At 35.1% G+C, this 26,414-nt stretch overlaps 1 protein-coding gene and 1 pseudogene across 1 annotated transcript in view; both read right to left on the bottom strand.

Annotated features, from left to right (window-relative positions):
* SKAP1 (src kinase associated phosphoprotein 1) overlaps positions 1-26,414 on the bottom strand; it is a 320,308-nt gene that overhangs the window by 214,607 nt on the left and 79,287 nt on the right. Inside the window, exon 4 of the mRNA XM_056126663.1 lies at positions 13,199-13,315. Within this exon, the coding sequence (XP_055982638.1) occupies positions 13,199-13,315 (117 nt within the window). The remainder of the gene's footprint in view (positions 1-13,198; positions 13,316-26,414) is intronic.
* Positions 23,469-23,746, bottom strand: LOC130035153 (60S ribosomal protein L37a-like; annotated as a pseudogene).

The raw sequence follows: 26,414 nt of genomic DNA, 5'->3' as shown, positions 1-26,414 counted from the left end.
TGTCATTTATTGAAAATCATACCCAGTATGCTCTTATATCACTTGAACTGAAAACCATGACATCAGAATTATTGCTGAAGATAAGTTGGATAAGAATTTAGAGAACATTTTAACTAATCTGACACAACTCATTTTTTGCCTACTCTTTATACAAGAAAGTTGCAAAACTTTCCCTCAATCTTACTGCAGATTTCTGCAAAGTTTGTAATGAGTCCTACTGTAACAGCCGTAACTGTAACATTTAATGTGGTTATACTATAAAAATAGGTATATTGTAAAATGTGCCATAATTGCTAACTCAACTGCTAGAATTTACCAAACCATTCTTCACGCAATTTCATCATTTTCTCCTACCTGATGTCTTAAAATCAAACTAACCAGTAAACAAAAAATATACAAGAACAAAATGTTGAATACTATCTTTAGATATAAAATGAAAATGTCCTTAAACTTTGTAAATTTATGTGCCTCACAAGTTGGTTCTTACTACATCCATTTAGTGGAATAACAGTCTTCCTAACTGAATTGTAAGTAACATAAACTTCCAACATTTATTCTAAATTTCTTTGCACCAAGTATACATCATGATTTATGCATATACCTTTCTCAATTAGGTAAGACTGACATTTTTTATATAGCTGAAAACTTTTTCCATTTGATGAGACAAACTATAGTTACAATCTTCAACACTAAATAAAGCACATATTTTAAGTTATTTTATAATATGATAATTTATCTACATGCAGTAAGAAGTCATTTTATGGAAAAGTAGAATTTGGACAAGTTCAAAAAGCAATAAAATGTTTTAAATCTGTGGCTTCATTTTCATGTCTCGCCTCAAATGGAGAAGGAATTTTAGTAAACTCCAAATTAAGGAGGAAACAAAATGGACCATCAAATGAAATAAATTTGCGATTAAATTTTTAATTGAGCTAACATTGTTCACAAAAGAATAAATGTCAGTTTTAGGGCTACAATGTTACTATGCCATGTCAAAAATAACAAATAAATTTATTCAGAAATATGAAGTACTCCAGAAACTGTCCTGGTATTTCTTTAAAAAATTCAGAAAGAAGTTTGCTTTACTGATAAAGGTATTTGCATAGGCAGAGCAAGAACACAGGAGACAAAGAAATAATACATTTAAGTTTCAGTTTCAATGTAAGGAAAATTATTATGTACAATAAAACACTTTAAAAAAAAACCCTGATGTAGTTCCATAGGAAAATCTCTTCTATCTATAGAAACTTAAACTCTGATTATAAGACTCCAACAGATCCTCCAATACCTCCTATAGAAACCAAATTTTCACTAACCATTTCTATCTCATACTGTCATTAACTATAGTTATCCAAGAAACTTTTAAAAATTTCCCTAGCTTTAATGCTCAAAGAAAGAATACGAACCCAAACTGAAAATAATTATTTTAAAATAAATCTTTTCCAATGGTCAAGTACAGACAGATCTCTAAATAAAAGTTACATGCAGAAAGTTTTGTGAAAATACACAATTTAAAATCAACACCCAAAAATGTGCATTCTAAAGAAGATCAGCCACAAGTGTTCGGTTGACTAAATTCATTAAAATACATGTGGCAGTAAACACCAGAGATATAACCATAAGCCATTCTCTACTTATCTACTCTATAAGAATGCTCCCAAATTTTAATGAAAATCCACCTGGAGAAAAAAAGATCTGGCAATTTTCTAAGAAATCAGACACAGATTACAAAATAAGGGGTATAAGATACTCTGACCTGATTAGAAATAAATCTCAAAAATGTGTGTCAAATTATTATTTTTTGGTAACATGCAAAGTTAGACTATCCCTATGAAGATCCATAAGTGCTTTGTTATTAAGAGATTTTATCCTTAGAGTTGCTAAATATTGTCTCCAGATGCTCAGAGGAATGTCAATATTACAAATTAATAAATAGCTGAGATAAAAATTTTATTCATACATCTTAAGGCAGTGGCACATAAAGTGAATTAATTTCCCTATTAAAAAAACAATTATCATTTCTCCAAGTGGGGAATAAAAAAGAGAATCAGTCAAAACTATGAGTTTTCTACTTACTATTTAAATCATTATAATATTCACTCATTTCACCTGTGACCGACCCCTTTTCATTTTGTTCTGCCATTCTCTTGCAATTCTTCAATTTATGCTATATTCAATACTTCCTTTTGGGAAAAGAGACAGTAATATTAAAAAGTTTATATTATTTCTTTCTTTCTAGGGTTCTAGAAAAAAAAATTATTTCCCAAACTCTCATAATAGTTTAACAGGACCCTATATTTCATGTGACTTGAGCCTGGGACAATTTACCTTAACCACTACTCAAGTTTTTTTAATAGCTTAAGAAAAAAATGTCTAATTTTAATCTCTTCAACTTCCTAACCTGCTGTGTAAAGCTTATTAAATAGAAACTGCTCATTATTTCTTGATGACATCATAACTATTTTAGGTGGAAGTATTACTTTAAATGATTTCCTAATAAAACAAACAGTTTTGTGCTACCTGTAGAAACTTTCTAATGCCAATGCACATGAACTAATTTGTAAGCCAGTTCAATCTTCCCTACAGCTACTAAGTACTTTCAAGACTTTTATGAACATCTGAAGTGTATCCATCATACAGAATTCTATATAAGTTATGAAAATAGTAAAGTTAATATACTATATGAAAGATAGAGGATATCTATTTGTTAGAAATGCTAACTTTGTCCATTTATAATGGTGAAGAAAAAAGTACCTGAAAATTTGGTTTAAAATTTATGTCCAGTATTCCATTACTTATATATTTAGGAATATAAACCCTCAAAATTACGGCTTTATTTTATTTGACTTCCTCTTTGCTTGTATAATAATAATACACTGAAATGAAGGTTGTAAGAAAGTAATATCTCTTAGGCTTCAAGGCACTAATAAAATAAAATAACAAAACTTGGCATGTGTTAGCTTGTGTACATATATAATCTTTTAATTCTTAAATTCATTCTCTATGTTTACAAGTTAAGAATTTATATATCTTAGCCCTCCTTTTTACTAAAATAGGAGACAAGCCTCAAAATAGTATTTTTTTTTGCCACAAGAGGGAGCTAGAGAATTCTGATCTCCTCTAAGGTCTATAAAATCCTTTTAACTGCTACTTTATAGACATTCAATTACAACAGGCCATAATACATTAAGGCATTAAAATACACATATATCCAAACATATGCCAAAGCAAGCACTACACTGGTATGCCTACCAGATGATTACCAACACCAACATCAAATAAACACTTCTAGTGGTTTATACGAGATTTTATACTTTAGTACTCCCCTCTCCAAAAGGCAGCTCTCCCGGTTAGGTTATTCCCTTGGAATGGGAAATATCAAGCAGTGTGATAAAATACCTAAGGACTGTAGAGTGTGACAGGGGCATGCATGGTGAGGTAAGGATTAAGAGAACTGAAATTTATGTAGTTTGGAAAAGTGGACACTCTAGGGAAAAATGTTCACAGTCTTTAAATACCTTCAAAAGGCAACAATATAAATGAATTAGGGGAATTATTCAGTCTCAGAAGATGGTATAGAAAAGAGCAATGGCCTGAAACTCGAAAGGCAAAGTTTAGGCTAGATATGAATAATAAATCAGCAATAAAGGTTGGGCGGGAAAGATGTCCTACAAAGGAAGGATACAAAGCATAATCGCTATATTTGATAATTAAATAATGAGATATTAGTAAGAATGATGTGAATTCATTAGAAGGGCTGAATTAGATAACTCAAGTGATTTTTTTCCCCCGAGCTGTGACTACTCTAAGCCCAACTATGTTCTTGGGCATTCATAAATGTCTTTTGATGATGATAACCATCGTTTGTAGTGAGGAAAGCTCCTGACCTCAGTTAACTCAGTGCTTTATTCGTTAAAACAAAAATTTGAAGTATTATTATGAAATAAGAATTACAAAATTAACCGTGACAACAATTTCTACCTTTTGGAGCTTTTCATAAAAATACACTATATTATATAAATTAAAGTCTACAAGTTTATAGAAATAGGTCTGCAAGTTGGCGAAAGGTGTCTATAAGTGAAAACTTGCCATGATGAAACAATTTCCCTGCAAGTCCTAATTTACACATCAGAGAAAACCACTGTTTAATCTTTCTTCCTCACTCAATTTATCATTCAAAGGGACAGAGAGGGAAAGAAGGAGGTGGAGGGGAGAAAGAAACTAGATCATAAGTGTAATATAATTTGTGAATTAAACAATCTTTTCTCAACAAAGCATAACATTCGTCCTTTTTTTTCTTTGGTTCTGTTTTTGGGTCCTACCCAGCAATACTCGAACTTACTCCTGATTTTGTGCTCAGGGACTACTCCTGATGGGACTGAGGGGATCTTACGTGGTGCAAGGGATCTAACCCAAGTCAGGTGTAGGTAAGGTAAGTGCCCTAGTCATTGTATTATCTCTCTGGTCCCTAGAGCATAATATTCTAGATTAACATGTGTTTCAGCACTGCTTTCAAAAGAATTGCTAACATTTACTTTTTACTTGAAAAGTCAGAATTCTTTAATAAGTAAAGAGAATTTATAGCAAATAGAACCACAAAGGTCACTAAAACATGAAAAACTAAAAAACAAGTGAGGATATTATAAATACATAAACATATTTATATGAATTCATATTCATATTATCTATAAAATTTCATGACTAAAGTTTTATGCCTAAACAAAACTTTCATAGTTTAATGATAGTTCTTATTTCAACTTTGAGGTGACATGGTCAATAGCTTTGGAGTTTAAGAAAGGGCAATTATACCAAAAGATCCAGAGCTCAACTTAAGGTATGATTTTTCTATGTAAGACAGTTAACCCTAAAATGATTCAGTATTTCTTTATAAAGTATAAGTTTTGTTTAAATACAATGCATTTATAGATTTTTAAGTATAAGGTAACTAAGCAAGATAATACAACTTTATAATAAAAAGCATGCAAAGATATATAACCCAATCCCACCCAATTGATTTAAATGTCAATCAAATAAGCATATGAGCAAATAAAGCATTACGTATCATTTTACCACACTAACATCTTCAGTAATCATATAATAGAGCTTACACATTAGCAACAAACTTGTTGAGTAATTCAGAATCTGGAGAGAAAGAATACTCCCAGCATTAGGAAAAAGCTTAATGTCTTTGGCCAATTCATTCACTTAAAAAAAACTTTGTGCACTTGTAAATGACCTGTTATTTCACTACTAATTATAGTGGAAGCTCAATAAATGTTTGACCTTTCGATGAATGGACTTTCACTCATATTCCCAGTCTGGAAAAGATTTATAAATATACTTGGCTGTAGCACAGGCTAAGTATTATCTTGACTTCTTTCCAAAATACTACAAGTCTAATCAATCATGTTTTTGTATTGTTGTTTTATTTTTGCAAACTTTATCCCTCTTCGAATAATAAGCATTTAGTCACGTACCATATACATTGTTGTAAAGGTTTTTAATATCCAACTAGACTATTATGTCACTAAGGAAGAGAATCACATCTTTATTCCTCTTCTGTCCTCCACAGAGTATCTAAACATAGAACAAGGGCACTCAATAACTAAGATTCAATAACGAATTCTTCTTTGCTTTTTTGGGTCACACCAGGTAATGCACAGGGTTTGCTCCTAGCTCTACACTCGGGAATTACTCTTGGGGTGCTCAGGGGACCATGTGGGATGCTGGGAATTGAACCTGGGTTGGCCTCATGCAAAACAAAAGCCCTACCCACCGTGCTATCACTCCAGCCCTAATAATAACTCTTCATTGGCAGTATATTAAAATTTATAACATGAATGAGAAAGGCACAAAAGATACCCAGTTCTATGTCAAGTCAATTTAGGAAGTTTTTGCAGGTTATTCATAAGTATATGGTCAGCATTTGCAGAACCCTTTGAAATGCTTTATAAAGTATATTGCTCCAAATCATTCTGAGAAGAGAATAAAAACATATTCAGGCAAGAAAAACACATTTGTTTGAAGAAACTGATTGGAGCTGCAAGGAATAGCTGAAAACCCAGCTGTCTGGGCCTGCTCTGAACACACGGTGAGATCATGCTGATGAGTGCTGTGTGGCTCATACTTGGTTAGGTGTAATAGAATTTTGATATTAAAAATAAATCTATTTAAGATTAATTTTTCTCCTTTGTAAAAAAACAGTTAGATGAAGAACCGAGTTCTCTTCTGGCTCTAAAACTCTATAATGTTATGGGAAAATTGTGTTGAAATTTTAGTGAAAAAAGAATTATGAAAGAAATTTAATTTTCAACACATAGAAGCTTGCTTTCCTAGGCACTGAAAGGAAAGTTCGAGTTCAAACACGTGGAATAGCCCAACATGCTGGGCTACAGAATGAAAAATGGGTCACTCATAGACAGATAACTGTTATTGTTATTTTTATTCTTCACAAAACATGTATAATCCTTGGTAATCATTTATTTAAGTTATATAAATTATTGTCAACTTTGAAACCCAGTTTGTCATCTTCATCTTTGATTTATACCAGACTATATAAACGACATGATGTCTTAGATCTAATAAGACATTTATCTTCATGAAGAAGGCCACTGTGATTGTGAGTGACAGCTTACTTATCCTTACCACAGTTAACACCGAGTCTTTAATTTCTCCCTGTGATCTGACATCTGATGGGCTCTCCGCAGCCAACAGTAAGTTATTCGGAAAACCACTATGCTCATAAAAGTATGTATTTTATGGCATGAATTATTCTTTGGCCCCAAAACACAGACATGAAAAAAAGTTTTGTGTTCTGATACAGTCAGTGTGAGCTGATAACTGTGTACCTGCAAGCATGTATGTCTCTGTGCATACACAGATGCACATATATAACTTCACTAGTATTAATATGAGTTTTCATTTATAACAGAAAATATACTGCTAAGAGCAAGGATGAAGGCAGCTGTAAAAAAATAAATGAAATGTTTGAATGTATGTAAAGTTTTAAAAAAAATCACTAGAAAATAAAACAAAACAAATAAAAATAAAAACCAGAAAAAAAAACTGTGCAAGAATGGCCCTAAATAATGCATAGGTTTAAAAGAAAACCAGGGGCTTTAAAAGAAAACCATGAGTGATTATCCTCAGAGGACAAATATTTAGCTAACAGAACTCTTTAGAAAAGCATAAACTTTGGAATCTCAATTCTCATCCTTATCCCTAACCTACAAGAATTATACGTGCCATCTTTGACTAAGACAATTAATTTCTCTATTAAATAAGACAGAGGTCTTCTTTTTGAGCTGTTAAATAAGACAGAGGTCTTCTCTTTGAGCTGGTATAAAAATTAAATGAAGCAGTCCACAAAACAAAACAAGACAGTACAGCATAGTAAGTACTCAATAAATGGTTCTTCTAGTAGATGATTTTATTTTTCCTTCCAAATCCCAGATTGCATTCTTAACTTTGGTATAATCAATTTTAGGACAAACTTCAATTCTAGCCACAAAAATCTATCAATAAATTAGACTTTCACTTCTATTTCACATTGTTATAATATTTTAGTTTAAAATACATTCTTATTCCCATTAAGAATAATATTGAAATATCTTCTTTCTGTTATTATTACTATTATAAAATTAAACCTATAATCATCAACAAAATGAACCCATTTTTATTCATAGTATTAGATCCCAAACTCACATTCCAAAACAAAGATGAAAGTGGAGAAATATAAAAGCAAAGTTCTAAAGATAAAATTATCTTAAGTGGATATCTTTATTTTCAAATTAGTCTCTCTGTATTTTAATGTACCTCTCATAAAATTTTTGTTTGTTTGTTTGTTGTTTGTTTTGGGGCTATACCAGTCGGTGCTCAGGGTTTACTCCTGACTCAGCTCTCAGGTATCACTCCTGGTGGCCTTGGGGACCATATGGGAATCCCGAGTCACCAGGTGCAAAGCAAGCACCCTACCCGCTGTACTACTACTGCATCCCCAGTTTCTATTGGTAGGCCTACTACCCATTGGTTTGGGGGACTGAGTGGTGCCTGGTATCAAACTCTGGACCTCATATATGTGACACATGTGCTCTACCCGGAGTTCTCTCTCTCCATGGCTCTGCATTTCTTTGAAAGCAAGTAGCACATAAAAAAACTGATCAATATAAGGCTCTTCAGTTATTATTTCTTTTCTCCAAAGATGGTTACAGGTCTTGGGGTCCAAAGTGATAGTAAAGTGGATAGGGTGCCTTCTACATGGCAGACCTGGGTTCAATCCACAGCACCCAGATGGTCTCCCCAAGTCCCTCCAGGAGTGATTCCTAAGCAAAGAGCCTGAGTAGTCCTGAGAACAGCTGGGTGTGACCCAAAAACTTAAAAAGAAAAAAGGTTACAGATCCTAACTTTTTCAATTTTTTTTCCTATTTTGCTAGAATATAAGAATATTCTCTAATCATCAACATCCCATGAAAAATTCTATGATGTAAAACTCTAGAAATATTTTTTCTTCCTATATATCTTTTCAACTTTCTATTTACTTATTTTCTTTAGAATATGATAATACATGATTAAAATATTTTATTATAGGTTTTATATCTCTTTGAGATTTTAAAAGTTCATTTTTCATAAAATAATTTTTTTCTTCCAGAAGGAGTCACTATACTCTATTCTATAGAATGATCCCTTTCTTTAGGCCATCTTTAAAGGTGTATGCACACTGGGATCCTTCATTTATACTAAGGGAATAAATTTATATATACATAAAACCCACTGTATATTTTGGACAACGAAAGCAATAAGATTTTGAGCTTCAGAGTTGACTGATTTTTTTGTACAGTTATTGTTTCTAGTGTTTGATACTGAAATTTCCACCTTCAATATGATAGAAACTGTCTAAGTTTTTATTCATGATGGTGGGGCAATGTTTTTGTTGGTGGTTGTCTCTCGATATGATAATATTTGCCTTTCTCAGATTGAGGACATTTACAAAGGCATGCGAGAGGAATTGTGATTAGGTAGCAACAGACTCTCATTTTTATGCATGGTTTAACCTGTAATCCTGGTTTTCAGTTTTTGTCATGCACCTGGCCAGGTTTATATATTCCTTTAGATCACTTTGTAGTTTTCACAAAAACAGGACCCAAACATGACATGCACCATGGTTACTGCTTCTCTTCACTAGCTATGAGCAGACAGGCAAAATCAGGTGTCCTTTTATATTATAAGTTTAGGACATTGCTCAGGCTGGAGTAAAAAAACAACAAAGATAAAATATTTTAACAGTAATCTTTTATTCCTAATAAAGATAAAATTCCCCAAACCTAAAATACCCCTCACTATAATGAATTCAAGAATACCTTTTCTTCCTAAATGATTGCCTTAGGTATCTCATAAGCCCATGGAGACACCATATATTTATTTACCTATCTGTTTATTAAGAGCATATTTTCCCAATAAGATGTCAAGCTCTATTAAAGCAGGGACAGTGTCTGATATTTTTTAACTGAATATTTAACTTACAAATTAGTACAATGCCTTGTAATCATTACATACAAATTTGTTAAATCCTGTAATCATTACATAAAAATTTGTTAAAATATGGGGGTGGTGGGAAGGATATTGGGAACATTGGTGGAAGAGAATGGGCACTGGTGGAGGGATGGGTAAACAATTATTATATGACTAAAGTACAAAAGTTCGTAAATTTGTAACTGTACCTCATGGTGATTCAGTAATAAAAATTTTTTTTAAATTGTTAAAATAATGAATAGATAGCATGTTAAATATTACTGTTTTTGATAATGGTAAAATATAGTAAAAATATGCATAAACTTTACTCAAACTTTTACTATATAAATATCTATAACTACACAGGAAATGTTTGTTTTGTAGGGGGAGGGAACAAATATTTTTGTGCTCATTATGCATCAGGCACTGAGGTTCAAAAGCTTTGCAAAATGCCATATTTAAATTACTTCTTATCACCTACTTTAGCGCATTAATCAATCTATTTCTGTCTGAACCACTGACTACATTCTTTAAAATTTTTTTTCTTAATTTATGCATGAGCTGGGGTGATAGCAAGCAAGTAGGGCGTTTGCCTTGCACACGGCTGACAGGTAGACCCGAGTTCAATTCCTCCGCCCCTCTCAGAGAGCCCGTCAAGCTACCAAGAGTATCTCACCCGCACTGCAACGCCTGGCAACCTACCCGTAATGTATTCGATATGCCAAACACAGTAACAAGTGTCACAATGTTACTGGGCCCGCTCGAGCAAGTCGATGAACAATGGGAGGACAGTGACAGTGAATTTTATGCATGGAACTAAAAAGAAAAATCTGCACTGCACTGCAGCACTGCCCTTCCGTTGTTCATCGATTTGCTTGAGCGGGCACCAGTAACATCTCCATTCTGAGACTTGTTGTTACTGTTTTTGGCATATTGAATACGTCACGGGGAGCTTGTCAGGCTTTGCCGTGCAGGCGAGATACTCTCGGTAGCTTGCCGGGCTCTCCAAGAGGGGCAGAGGAATCGAACCTGGGTTGGCCATGTGCAAGGCAAATGCCCTACCTGCTGTCCTATTGCTCCAGTCCAAAATAAAAAATCTATTAAGAAAAATTTAATATTACAATATAGTTAACTTCTCTCTTATAAAATTATTATGAACAATTCTAATATTTCTATAATATATAAGTATAACTATAGTAAAAAAGTTACCTCTTTTAATACTAAGTTTTAAAAAATCAAGTATTTAATAAAAATTGTTTAAAATATTACATATATCAGTATAGTTTTAACCAAATTTCTAGAATATCAATTTTTGGGGGGGAATAATTTAGATAAAATAGTTAAAATCAGATGGCCTGGAAGCAGTCTGCATAGGTTTAAATCCTAGCACTACTACTTAACTTACTTGCTGTGTCATCATAGGCAAGTTAATTTCCCAGGGTCTCAGTTTTCTCATCTATATATTTTTTTATTTTAAATTATTTTTTTATTTTAATGAATCACCATGAGATACAGTTACAGACTTAAAGAGTTTCATGATTATGTTTCAGTCAAACAATGTTCGAGTACCCATCCCTCCACCAGTGCCCATTCTCCACTGCCATTGTTCCTAGCATCCCTCCAGCCATTTCAGTTTTCTTATCTATAAAATGAGCATATTTCTAGTATCTGACTCCTAAGAATGCTATAAGAAATAATACTTTGCAAAAAGTTTAGAATTCAGATGCAAGGCACACACTAAGTATTCAATAAATGCTTGCTATAGCTTTACTTAACAAAGGCTCATAAGGGAAAGTTAGATGATTCACTCATGACTGCAATATAATTCAAGTTGCTAAATATTTTAGTGTCAATATAAGTTTTATTTATAGATTTTTCTGCATAAATGTTTATTTTCATATTTCTTTTCCCAATATAATTTGTTAATTGATTCTTTTAGAGCATATGTGCTAATCTGATGTATCAATCTACTACAGGCTGAAATAGTTACTAATAATAAGCTTCAATATATAAGCAATGTAATAAATATAATTAATAACAACGCACTGTAATATTAAAGATTTGTAAGAAGAATAATCACCAGTGAGGAAAACTCGAACTCTCCCCCAAGAATAAGGTACATAAGTTTTGATGGGGACTTAGTTACATCTATTTCCACTTAGAGGTCTTTCTGGCTCACTTACTACATTATCAGAGGTGTTTGGGAAAGCTGGAAATAGCAAGTAAATGACCTATAGATTAATGAGGCACTATAGTTCTAATTCCATCAAGCACTAAATGAATCAAAAAAAATAAAAGACTGTTGCACTGTTAATTTTCTATACTTAGTAATCAGCTTCCAATGCAATCATTAAACTTACAATCCAAATAATATTTTTAGAGTAATGCCTGTAATCAATATACAGGTTCTACATTTTAAGGACATAGGCCCATTTTCTACAATTTAGATATTGCCAATTATGCTAGTATATGAAGCTCAAGCAAAAGAAAATGTTTTTATGTATTAAATGCATAAAGTTTTGATGTGGACATTATCATTTTACTGAAAGGGATAAAATATGAATTTACAAAATAAGTTCAGTGCATTAGGAATTAATAGATAAATTAAAAAGCAAACACTTAAGTACTTCTAGGGAGTGCAGACAAGAATGGTCCCTTAATCTCATTGGATGTGGCTCCAAAACTCAAATTCCCACCCTGCCAAGAAAGAAAACCCAGCATAAAAAGAAAAAAACCCACAAAAACCAGGTATTAGGAACTCCCAAAATCATAGGAAATTTTGACAAGAAGATAAAAGAAAAGATTACAGACTAATAAAGACAAAAATAATTTAACAACTTTACTCCCAACTCCTAAATGTTTCAATTTAATATTACTTTTAATAGCATCTCTACCTTACCTCCACTAGAGAACCACCAGAAAGAAAATAAAACCACGTACATTGGTGATGATCAAACCTTCTGCTCAAATGGCCATGTGCCAGAAGTGGCAGTTAACCCCATCCTTGGAATATCTGAGGCTGAGCCCACTGGCATTCACTGGGCTGATATTCTTATATTCATGTACTTTTAAATTTTGTGCATATTTCGCATTGTACTCCATCACATACCAATTTATTTTAACATAAAATCTAACAGTTGATTATTTAACTCCTCTCATTGCCCAGTCTTCAGTGAAACTGATGCTCCATGAAGGTTTACATTATGGTTCTGATGGTTTCTCCTTCCCCTTAAACAAAACCAATATGGTCAGGGGAATGTGAGAAGTGTGCATACACAAAAAGTATTTTATTGTAAAAGGATGAACTCAGGGCCTCAAATAATCCACAGTAAATGAATACCCCAATACTTACTAAGCAAATGCTCCAATTTTCATGCAACTCAGTAAGGCTAAGATATCTGAAAGAAAGGTAAACTGGGCCCTGAACATAGCTTTTAAGCTACAGTTTTCATAAAAAGATCAATAATGGTATCTTCCTGCTTTGATATGGAATTAGTGTTTCCCTAAATACATTAACTTTAGAAGTATTGAATTACCCAGAAGGATCAGCATGGCAATGAAACAAATAGTTCTTCTTTGCAAACTAGTGATTATCAATACAGAGAAACCACGGAAGACTGATATATACAGAGGACAAAACAGCAAAGGCCGCAGGACAAAAGATGTCAAAATGCAGAAAGATGACACTTACCCTCATCCTGATATTCTGTCAGAAAAGGTGCATCTGATGTGAGGGAAGGGCCCTGAGTTCCACTGTGATTATCATCTAAGCTGTTCTGTCCGGGGTAATGTTCAACTTGGTCTCCCCCTGAGAGGAAAAGAAGAAAAAAAAATAAGGTAATTCTTTGAAAAACTCTATCAATGTCTTTGAGAGTCCTTCTGGCCCTCAAAAAAAAGTAGGCCTTTTACTTGATGGACAGGACTGTACGCCATTTACATATGAGAAGCAAGAGAAATAAATTCAAGAATCAACTTACCTGAATGCAAAATTTTTAAAAATTTATTTATTTATTTATTTAACAAAGCTGTTCATGATTTGATTTCAGTCATACAGTATTCCAACACCCATCCCTCCACCAGTGTACATTTTCCAGCATCAGTGTCCCCAGGTTCCCTCTCATCACTCCTCTACCCCCCACCCCCTGTGAATGGAAAATTTTTCATCAAAAAATTCTCTATCTAGAATTTAGAAATTGTTAGCTTGGAGTAGGGAGACCTTACTGGATTATGTTCTATTTAAACCACCTCTTGTTTTGCAATCTTAAGAAAGTTCTCTCTCAAAAAAAATTCTCTCTTTATAATTCTAGTTTACAGCAGATGCAACCAACCTCCTAGGAATTCTAAAAGCCCTAAGAAGGTAATATTTGTTCTGTAAAATGGCTTTGATGAAAGGTAATGTATATGCAATACTGAATTATGCAATTAAAACAGTGATAATCCCGTTTGGGTGTTTTCAACATACATTGGATTATATTTTGTAGAAGTGGCCTATGCTATTATGATCCTTTAAAAGGTTCAAGCGGAAGATGTTAGCTCATTCAGAAACCGGAAGAAAAGGCTCTAAATTGCAAATGGCTTTCCTTAAAATCCTCCAAACAGAGGTACAGTCTGCTTATAAGAGGACAGCTGCTCGGTTCATTTCACAAACACGAAAAGTGAATTTTCAGCTGAATTTAATAGTATCATAAATACTAATTTCTAAAGGAAATCGCCAATACTAATCTCAGTAAACACTGCATAATTTGGCTGTGGATTTCAACTAGGGAACAGTGAAACCAAACAACCTACATAGAATCTGTATTGCCTCTCTTTAAAGGTTTACTTTCTAGAATTAAACTATAAAGATGGGGGAGGAGGAGGAGGAGGAGGAGGAGGAGGAGGAGGAGGAGGAGAAGGAGGAGGAAGAGGAGGAGGTGGAGAAGAAGGAGGAGAGAGAGAGAGAGGAAGAGAGAGAGAGAGAATGAAGGGATGTTATCTTCTTTTTCCATAAATTAGATAGTCCTAAATAGACTTTTCTGAGTGTTCAATGATAGGTAGATAAATACCTGCAGAGATAGGACTTTGGAAATGAGTTATAGAGTTTGCTGTGGAGAAGAAGAATAAAATGAAAATAAAACAAAATAGAACCTCAACAATCATTGGCTCATGTCAGAAGAAATACCTAAATTAGGTCACTAATCTAAACCTAGGGTCATTGTGAAATGTTCTAGAGAAATATTCAAATACTAGAATGAGGCTTAAAGTGCATCATTTTATATCACTGATAACCCAATGAAATTATACCTTATCAATAAAATCTAAATGACTACTGACAGGTAAAAGCAGTCTGTGAGGTTAAAGAATTTAAAATTTTTTTAGTCAAATCAAAATCCTATTTTGGGGGGGGGGGGTGCGGTCACATCCAGCAGTGCTCAGGATTTACTCTTGGTTATGTCCCACCCCTGGCGAGTTTGGAAGTTCATTTGTGGTGTCTGGGATTGAGCCTAGGTTGGCTGCATACAAGACAAGTTCCCTGTCCACTATAATATCACTCCAGTCAAAGTCTATGTTCTTTTCTTATTTAAACATTTTTTTATTAGTGAATCACCGGGAGGTACTGTTAAATACTTACAAATATTCATGTTTGCGTTTCAGTCATACAATGATCGTTTACCCATCTCTCCACCAGTGCCCATTCTCTACCACCAATGATCTCAGTATCCTTCCCACCCCCTGCCCCCTCCCCCTCCTCACCCCACAAAGTCTATATTTTAAAAAGGAAGAGAGATGAAGTTTGGGTTACAAAGCAAAAGGTAATATTCATGGTATATACTGAATATTATTTATCAACTATCATCTTGGACTCAGGTTTTTTGCTTGTTTCAGAAAACTGACTAATCTACTTTTTGCACATTTTAACACTATAGTTTTTTTTAAAAAATAAGCAGATTAAAATGGAATTTTAAGAATGAATATTCTACCTGGAATAATTTGATTCACTGTAAGTATTTTAGATTCATTATGAGTGTTACAAAGATAGTACAATAATCCTTTACCCAGCCAATCCATCCACCATCAGTATTAACTTCTTAGGTAACTAAAACATATCTGTTAAAACAAAAAATTTTTAATTGGTCCATTTCCATTAACTGAACTATAGAAGCATTTTAATTTCACCAGTTTTCCACTAATGTCCCTTTTTTGTTTCAAGATCACAGTCCAGGCATGGCATTTAGAGATTGCATTTTTACAGTTTTATCCAAAATACTTCGCTGGATATGGTATTTGATTGTTTTTAACTTTAGCTAGAAAACTAACTCCCTTATGATGGCTATATTTTCTGAACATAGTTGACCAAGATGGTCTCTGAATAGCCACCACTTTGCCAAACACAAGACCATGTTTTCATTAAGGACACAACTACAAAGGTATACAACTCAGGGCAGCAGAAACAGAGCCCAGAGCTGTAGTAAGAATGGTTGCAATGAGAGAAGCATTTAAAAATATGTTTTACATCCAAGCACAATTAGTTCTTGATGATGGAAACGTAGCTGTAAGTGTTTTTAGTGTTATATCAAGTGGCCTAACTCCCTTGGGCACACACAGGGGAAAAAAGCCTACAACACTCTATAAATAGATACTCCCATGTAATTAAAATGATTACAACTACTCAAGATGCATGGGTGAAAAGTTTTATAGAAGAACCAGCAATTACTGTGGTCATTTTGGACCTGCTTAAGTTTAGAACATCATTTTTCCTTAAAACATAACAGTAAGTGATCTCCAAATCAATCTATAGCTCTGACAATCACACTTCCAAGTGGCCACTACTGTAGTCCAGTGGGATCAGACATAAATGATCACAAACTATAGTGACAGACATTTCCACTCAGCAGCTCTACAATTAGGGCTTAGAACTCCATCTGCTTAGAGTGGCTTTCTCACAAGCAAGACCCCCTGCCACTAGAGACACACTTTCCCACTGCAACTCACTCAAAATCAATATGTTTCTATACAGATATACATTTGAACACACAATATCTCCATTAATCACATCCAGTACTTCCAATCCTTTCTCTTTGTATTTCCAAACAAGATCTGGGAGAACTATATCAAGGGCTCACCTGTTATTAGCTGGTAATTTGTTCCTCTATCCTAAGTGTCATAAGAATTGGGCACTAGAAACACTCCTTAGTATATTCAGTGGCAGGTTTTCCACTGAGTATCATGCTGAGAGGCCTAGAAGGGGGATGATTTCTCTATTCTTTCCTGAGAGTCAAACTCAATTTTGTTTGTGCACCATAGAGTGATAAGTTGGGAATTTCTGAGGGTTGGAGCAGAAAAATAAAGCAGCTTCGTGTCAGGTATTAGGCAATTTGCTAAGGTTTCTGTGCTATTTATTTTTATTCCCTGCGTTTTCATTAATGGTTAGTGAGTATTCCCCTGCCCTCCACCTCTTAATTCTGAAACAATAGTCTATCCACTAGATGCTGGCTTTTTCTGTCATGGATTCAACCTGCTCCATAAACTTTATGGAGATGTGAATTAAACTGCTAAAAACTTTCATTTCCTAATTCAATTCCAAACAAAACAGAGGAAAAAATAAACCATGACAATGTACCTCTTCTAACTATTCTGACTCGAAGCAAACCCACCTGATTCTAAACTTGCAGGTATTACTTAGGGACAAAACAAGGTCATTATGGTTATTTACCAAAGATAAAATGGAAATTAAAGACACAATAAAAAGGACACAATGCATTTTAATACATAAAAAACTTATGAATAGATGTTTGTTTATTCAATATGTAAAGGTTTTTCTACATAGCAATAAAGACCCCTAGTTCATTTATCTTCTAAATAGCTGTAATATTTAAAGTGTTCATATGGTGTTGCTCAAAACTTTAAAGTTTACTATTATTTCACCAAGTAGCCTGTATAAAGTAAGGAGAGTGAGATCAACATAAAATGTTTACAATTTTGGGAGGTTTGTTTTGGATTGTTGCCACTGGAACGGAACACAGATTTTTGACTAATATTTCAGAACCCATGAAACACAATCTTCTTCTTTAAACTATTAAATCTTAAATGCTATAAAGTTTCCTGGTTCAAATCATTAGTTTTCCTTCTTGGTAGCATGAATATCAGCAGATTTTCATGGGCCAATTTAATAAAAACGTAGTTCCCAAAGCTTGAACTATAGTAAGAGTAGCAACACTGAGTTTAATACCCCTTATTGTAACAATTCTCCAAACCCAGTGAATATAATACTAACTAAAATATGTTAGGTACATATGTGTCCATATAATTGAAGTATAGCTCAAATATAGATATATTATGAAGCACATTTGCAACACCAAAGCTAGAGTTCCATTAACACTTCCATTATAAATTATGTACCATTTTACACATACTCATGCATTAGAAAATGCATGGTGTTTCCCACAGAACATCCTAGAGGCTTCACTGATTTCTAAATATCCATTTGGATTTGCGTGGTTAGTTCTCGTGATTAATCCATGTGTTGTGAAGGTCTCAAATTCTTCTCTGTTCCATACAGCCTGACTTCCTGCCCATCTCTTTTTCTTTCCTCCTACATCTAGTCATAACTCAATGTATAAATATACCCTTTTCTTCCCCCAAGGCTCTAGCAGTGGCTGTAATAGTATTGGATGTCATTAAGTCTGCAGAAAAAATGATGGGCCAGGTAAGAAAGTTTACATTTATCAATCTTTTTAAAACTTGCTCCAACTAGATTTGGCCATACAAGAAATAAATTCAGGCTAAAACTCAGTTGTTTCGCTGAGGATACCATTGTCTGGCTGTACAAAAAGGCAAAGAAAAACAAACTTCTTAACATTATTTAGAGAGATCATTTGCAAAGAGAAGTACATCTAAATGTTCAGAATTGGAATCAAATCAATTAGACATGGCTAGCACAATCTAGAATTACTGTTAAAATGATAAGCAAAGAAGATAATATGCTTTAATAATATTTCCCAAATAAACTATATTTTCAAGTTGTGGGGTGTTCAGGAAAATGCCTGTGAGAACCAACTGAAAAGTTCTTTTCTAAACTTCCCCTTCAATAAAATGGTCCTCTGTGATGCAGTTTTTCATTTTGACCAGTAGGGTGGGCTGCAGTGTGTGGTATCATCCTAGTTCTGGAAAAAAAAAAAGGAAAAATAGGTAGCCACCTAGTGAACTTCCCCTCCCCCACCCCCTCCAGAAAATGCTGAGAATTTTAACCCTTCTTCGGCTTTGCTTAAAGACATAACTCCTGGATATTAACAAAGTGGAGCACTGGCAGCAACAAACAGAAACCAGATAATTGTATATGAGACAATGCATACTTCATAAAGCAAACTACAGACTGTCAGCAATCATTCTGGCTTTACACTAACACATTCCATCTACCACTGTTATTGTTCAACTGCTACTAAAATAGAACCTGCTGAGTTGGAATATTCTCAATAGTAATGAGACTTTGACAGACTTCAAAACATGTAAACCTACGTACTCGTAGTATGTGGGTAAACAGAGAGCAAAATGAACACATTTATCATATGGCAACCAGACAGTCTTAACCTGAAATTATTGGCCCACAGCTCAATTTCCCTGGGACTACTGTATTCTCAGTGTTTAATTCTTATGAAGTCATTCAACTGAATTTTCAACATGTCTTGACTTACAAGGGAAAAAAATTAAATGTATAATAATAAAAATACAGTAACAGAGCAGTCTCTGGGTCAGGGTGATTCATGTATTATCTCATCTAGTTCTTTAAATAATTCAATGTTATCTTCTTTACCCAAAGCTTCAGTTAAACTGAGACACAGAAATTAATGTACCCAAAACATTAACTTATTCAAAATCATACAAGTCACACATAGGAGGCAGAGCCTGGCATTGACTCTACCTTGTCTGATTATTAAGCTCTTGTTTTAATCCACTGAGCTGTTCACTCTCAAAATCTGCAAGCTTTATAAATTATAATCATTAGTCAAAAGCAAAACATTCTGAATGACAGCCAAAGACTTAAATTTATGGCATGTGTTATTAATTAATCCTTCTTTTACTTCACTAAAGTAAATCTACAATTAGAAAGTATGGATTTGGAGCTGGATTCATAGTACAACAGATAAGGCCTTGCATGTAGCCAACCTGAGTTTAATCCTTGGCATGATATATGGTCCCCTGACTATTGCCAGGAGTAAGCCAGGAGTAAATTCTGAGCACCACTGGGTCTGGCCCAGAAATTAAAAAGAGTAAATTCTACAAGTTGTTGTGATACTGGAAGTCATAATAGGTATAGAAGCCACGGGTGACCAATGATAAAATCAACAAGGAAGTAGTCCAATGCAAAGGTTAAAACTGACTACAGTAGTAGTGTTGCTGCCATTTTTAAAAAATCATGTTTTGTCATCAACTTTATGCTTAGAAAGTTAAATATCACTACTTTAGGTTTATTGAAATGAATATTGACTTTTTCCCCATCAAATTCTGTTTGACTTTATTGGATCTTGGGTATTTTGATACTCCTTCACAGAAAATAAGGTAATATGCTCTATATCCAACAATAACTTTGACCTGGATTAATCTAAAAATATTTTACAAGGGCTACAGCGATAAGCGTATTGCGGTAAGGGCACTAGCCTTGCATGCAGCTGACGAGTTTTATCCATAACATACCATACAGTCCCCCAGGCATCACCAGGAGTAATTCCTGAGTACAGGCTAGAAGTAACCCCTAAGCACTGCTGGGTGTGCACCCCTACCCTCACCCCCCAAAATAAAACAAACAAAAAGTATTCCAGCTACATTATGCTTTAAGTGTAATAGAAAAAATTTACTTGAAATTTACAACATTCATTTTGCTTAAACTTCCCATTTCTTCTTTTTCTTTCTCTCAAATAACAAAGTGTGGTGGTAGACCTTGGTCTCCATTTCTAGTCTTGATACATTTTAGGATTATTCACATCATTTTGCTTACCAACATTACTTCTTTTTGTTGTTTGATTGACTTATCATTGCTTTATAATATTATGGAATTTTAGACTCTTAGATTCACAACTCTATATATGTATTATTCTCACCACTCCCACTATCAATGTTCCAGCGCCATTCCACCACCAAACTACTTATTGCTCTCAACACCCTCCCCTTTCCCTCCAAGTAAACACCTATAGTTTTTACTGAATCTAATGTTAAGTTTTGTTAACAACATTACCTCTTGAAAAAAATTATAAGGCCAGTTAGATTTCAGTATGTTCTACTACAGAAGCATAATACTATATATCTATAGGTTATGGGTAAACATAACATAAAATTGACAAAAGTACAAGGAGTAAAAACAAAGCAATATAGTGGGGCTGGAGAGAGTACAGTGGTAAGGTGCTTGCCTTCCACATGCTGACCTGGGTTCCATCCCCAGCACCCCGTATGGTGCCCTGAGCAATGCCAGGAGTAATTCCTGAGTGCAGAGACAGAAGTAATGGAGGTGTAACCCCGAGAAACTAAAAAAATAAATAAAGCAATATAGTATGAAAAATGGATTGTCTGTTAGATAGCAAGCCTGAAAGTATAAAACATTTTGTAATATACCAAATAAAGGGCATCTTCTTTGTGAGTAATATCAACTTCCAATAATATTAAGTCTGTAATGGCAAAGGGTTAAAGATGTGTCCTCCCAAGTCTTCCAGACTGTTTTTCCCCCTTCAATCTGGGACACCTCTTTATATATAAAACTTGTGCACAACAGGTACACTACATCAACAACCCCAAAACTCTATCAACAATTTGGTTACTTTTGGATCAGAAGTTTCACAAGAAGGAGCAACTTATGGGACCAGAATGACAGTACAGCGGGAAGGGAGTTTGCCTTGCATGCAGGCAACCCAGGTTTGATCCCCGGCATCCCATATGATCCTCCAAGCACTCCCAGAAGAAATTCCTGAGTGCAAAGACAGGAGTAACCCTTGAGCACTGCCAGGTATGGCCCTCTAAACAAAAATAAACAACAACAACAAAAAGAGGGTCTCCTTCCTTTCCATCTCCCTGCCCACTTGGGGTCCTGGCTGTCATGCCCACGATCTGCCTCCAGGTGCCATCTCAGTGCATCAATGGCCTTGATCCAGAGACACAGCAGTGAATCCCTGGTAGACAGCAGTTCCCCAGAGATCTCTCTGGACCCCATACTGAGCCAGTTCCACTGGGACACCTCAGATGGAGCAGGTGTGCCCTCTCCACCTACTCCAGATGAAACCCCGATGGCTACCTGCTTCCAGAAGCAAAACCCAGGTATGCAGGTTCAAGAACTAAGACTCCAGGTCACATGGCAGCGGTGGCAGAGACAGGTCCTCCTTCCCATCTCCCCTCCAGCTTGGGGTCCTGGTTGTCATGATCTGCCTCCGGGCACCATCTCAGCGCATCAAAAGCGTTGAACCAAAGACTCCCAAATGAATCTCAAAATGGATTATCTCCCTATAGAGATGTCTCTGGACCTCAACTACTTATAATTTTAGAATCCAGAAGTTCACAGCCGCTTTTGTGGCCGTGGAAACCTCTCATGATATTCATAATAAGCAACAGTAAATAAATTATCTACCATCTGCCCCTGGCAGGAAGGCTTAAATGGTGGTGGGAAAATTTGAAATAATGGTGGTGGGAAGGTGAATTGGTGGTGGGATTGGTGTTGAAATATTGAATGTAATCAATTAATGTGAACAAACTTATGAAAATAAAAGTTTTTAAGAAGGAGTGTCTCCTTATTTTATTTATTTTTTGATTTGGGGGCCACACCCAGCATGCTCAGGGCTTACTCCTGGCTCAGCACTCTGGGATCACCTCCGGTGGACTCCTTGGGATCATATGGGGTACTGAAGATCAAACCCTTGTCAGCTGCATGCAGCTAAGCACACTATTACTCACAACCTTCCTTATTTTACATTGGAATAACACTAATAAAATAAAAGTGCACAGACATTTTGGGGGGAGCCTACCAAGTGGTTCTCAGGTTGGGGACAACAACCAGTGATTTTCAGCCAACCAGGCTGATAATTCAAGGCAAGGGCATGAGGATGTAGTACTGTTTGGGTCCTGCAGTGGTAGGACACCCAGGCCTCCCTTGTAATGCATCCTACTCATGTTTGAGCCTAACCATTAACCACCATACTGTCTCATAGAGGACATAAGTGATATCACTTAACAATTTTTTTTATTATTAAAAAAAGAACTTTTAGGGGCTAGAGTGATAGCACAGCAGGTAGGGTGTTTGCCTTGCATGTGGCTGACCCGGGTTTGATTCCCAGCATCCCATATGGTCCCCTGAGCACCGCCAATAGTGATTCTTGAGTGCAAAGCCAGGAGTTACCGCCAAGCATTACCGGGCATGAACCAAAAAGCAGAAAAAAAAAAGAACTTTTAGAGAGGAATTGTACTTAAGAACCTTTTCAGTCTGGCAAATAAGTGTTAAATACACTTAGCAGACAAAGGCAGATAGGTTAGTTCTACTATTTGCTTTATAAGAGTCAGCAGTAAGTGGACAGTTTATTTTATATATCATATAAATCCCCTTGTCCAACTAAGCAGTTCTTTTCCTGTATTTAGTGATTCTTTAGCCAACCTCATAAACAATAATGATTAAACAGGTTTCTGGCAGAAGTATGTGTTGATAAAGCAATGTGAAAAATTAATGTTTTATAATAGAATCAGGCCCAACTATCACATTTTTAATCCTTCAAATATCAAACAAATCCATGAACTACAAGTTCAAGGGCATAAGGTAGTCACTCACAGAAAAGTTTTAATCAGAGGAATCAAAAAAATTTCCTATTCAAAGAAACCACACTTTTCTCCTAATATTTTGTGTTCAGAACCTAAATTTGTAAAAGGCAGTGCTCCTGAGTAAGAATAATTCTTTTTTTAAAAATAAACATATCTTAACACATTTTTATAGGCTAGCAATGTTTCAGATGGCAGATCTACTGGTCTTTCAGTTCCTTCAGTCTTCTGATGGTAGATTTGACTTTGACAGCAGAAGTGGTACTGTAAGTCCAGATGCCACCTGTGATGGTTTTCATGCAGGAACCACATTGCCAAGGTGCCCCTGGCTCGTCTCTTCATCTTGGTCTTGTGCAGAAGGAGCACATGTATTTGGAGTGCTGCTGATTTTAATTTGCTTCACCAACTTCTGGAGGGAGGCGCAGTAAAGCGTCCCATAGTTACTCACAATCCCCACTTTCTTGGTGCATTTAGCCATCTCACCATAAACCAACCCAGGGCATGGAGAGCAGTTAGAGTAATTTTTACACTAAAATCTGTATTCGGAAACTATACTCCTTTTATAATACTGATTGATATTGTTTTGTTTTGCGAAACATTGCTCAGGAGTTATACTTGGCTCTGCACTTGGGCTATCACTACTGGCGGGCTCATGGAACCATATGGTAAGCCCAGGACTGAACCCAGGTCAGCCACATACATGGCAAATGCCTGTGTTATACTGTATCTCTCCAGTCTCTGGCATACTTAACTTTTATCTAATGAAGCTTCCTTCCAAAACAAAAAATTAAGATATTCTAGGTTCAAAAACCTGGTGTGGCTCTAAAACAAATAAAAATTAAAAAAAAAAAATTTAAGCATGGCAAAGCAAAGGTTCATGTTACAAGGAATATCATGAAAATTATCTTCCTTCTTATCCCTTGGTTCTTTCCACATGCAAGCATTGTGAGATTTCTTTGTAAAAATATTCTACAAATTTTATTTTAGAGGTTTTTTTTTGGGGGGGAAGTGGAGGGCACACCCTGTTGTGCACAGAGTTCACTTCTGGTAGAGTTCAGGGGAGACCATATATGGTACTAGGGATCAAACCTTGGCTGACCATATCAAGGCCAGCACCTTTTCCAGTGTATTAACTCTGCAGCCCTGTCACTGTCACTGTCCTCCCCTTGTTCATTGATTTGCTCGAGCGGGCCCAGTAACGTCTCCATTGTGACAACTGTTAAACTCTGCAGCCCTATTCTATGAATTTTCTATCTAAATATAACCAGGGTCTCTGTGTATATGGTATACTTTTAATAAAGGGTGGTATTTGTTCTATAAAATACTCTGAATTTATTTCTAATTCTTTATCTTGGAGATTCTCTATATTTATGTAGCACTGTAGCACTGTCCTCCCATTGTTCATTGATTTGCTCGAGCGGGCCCAGTAATGTCTCCATTGTGAGACTTGTTGTTACTGTGTTTGGCATATCCAATACGCTATGGGTAGCTTGCCAGGCTTTGCCATGAGGGCGAGATGCTCTCAGTAGCTTCTCGGTTCTCCGAGAGGGGCAGAGGAACCAAACCCAGCTCAGCCTGGCTGGCCGCGTGCAAAGCAAATCCCTACCACTGTGCTATTGTACCAAGATTTATTTTATATTGTACCTTAGCTACCAAGAGTATCTCGCCTGCATGGCAAAGCCTGGCAAGCTACCCGTGACGTATTCGATATGCCAAACATAGTAACAGTAAGTCTCACAATGGAGACATTACTGGGTCCACTCGAGCAAATCGATGAACAACGAGAGGACAGTGCAGTGCTACAGTGCTACCTTAACTAAGTTAAAATTATTAAATAATACACATATATGGTGAAAAAAAATTTTGGCTTTTGGGCAACATTTGGCAATGCTCAGGGCTTACTCCTGACTCTGGGCTCAGGGATCATTTCTAGCAGGATTGGGGGTACCAAATTGGGTGCTGGGAATCAAACCCGTGTCAATCTCATGTAAGGCCAGCGCCTTACCCAGCCCCATGTGTTGAAAAATTTTAAAGTACCAATGAATATAAATAATGAAAAATTTCTCTTCCATTTATATTGATACTCTTCCAACAGAGGTTTAGGGTTAGCCTTCCAAAAATATTTTGTTTATAAATAAATGCAAACAATACTCCTGACATTTGCTTGCATACACACACAGATAGTCATGCACACAGAAAAAACACTGTCCACTATCTAAAATGCCTTTTTCACTTAATATGATTAAAGGAACTTTTCATCCCACACATATATACCTGTTATTTTCTTCTAACCTTTAAGTAACATTTCACTAAATAAGTGCAAAAATTTACTTAACTAGTCTGCTACTGGTGAACTTTAAGGCTGTTCATAATCTTTGTTGTTCCAAACATTGTATAATGAATTTCCTTATATATGACAAATTGTGTAGATATTAATCTAAATTAGAACATGACATTCAAAATGAACACAAAATCCTAGAATATTTTAACATGAAAAAGAGTACATTTTCATTTTTTCAAAAAGCTACTTTTACTTGCTTTTCAAGCCCATGTTCTCTCTTGAATACGTATTCCTCTCTCTCCTCTCATATTTTTCTATTCTTTAATAAAAACTATCTTGCTTTACATTTTTTAAAATTTTTTTTACAATAGTTGCAAAATAGTGCATTGATTTTAAAAAGTATTATTTCACTTTCTAAAACATCACAACCAGAATATGTACAGGAAGTAAAATATTTGAAAAAGTATCAAAGTCAGTAATTAACTTCCAAAACAATCTGTGTATATATCCTCTTTTACAGATTAATTTGTATAAAATGTAACAAATAAGGAAAGGGGCAGGGAAAGACTAAAGGAAATCAAGTCACAAAAGCAGATGTCAAGATTGTTGATGCTAGAAGATTGGGCCAAAGCCAAAGTCAGAAGTCTTCGTCCTGTATACATTCCCCCCCATACACACCCTTCCCCAAGTCCTCCCAAAGACAGGGAAAACATTCTGGTAGATTTCTTTTTTAAAGTACTATAGGTTAAGATATTCTAGGTTCATAATCAACACTTGTGTTTATAAAATATTAGCATTCCAGAAATAGTGATAGAAAGATACTTAACAATAAATTGTGAATATTGTAAATTCAGACTTTTTCTTA

Source organism: Sorex fumeus, unplaced genomic scaffold (genome assembly GCF_029834395.1).
Source record: "Sorex fumeus unplaced genomic scaffold, SorFum_2.1 ptg000063l, whole genome shotgun sequence".
In the NCBI taxonomy this organism is placed as follows: domain Eukaryota; kingdom Metazoa; phylum Chordata; class Mammalia; order Eulipotyphla; family Soricidae; genus Sorex; species Sorex fumeus.
The sequence above is the reverse complement of the archived record's forward strand: the minus strand, read 5'-3'. Positions and strand labels throughout refer to the sequence as shown.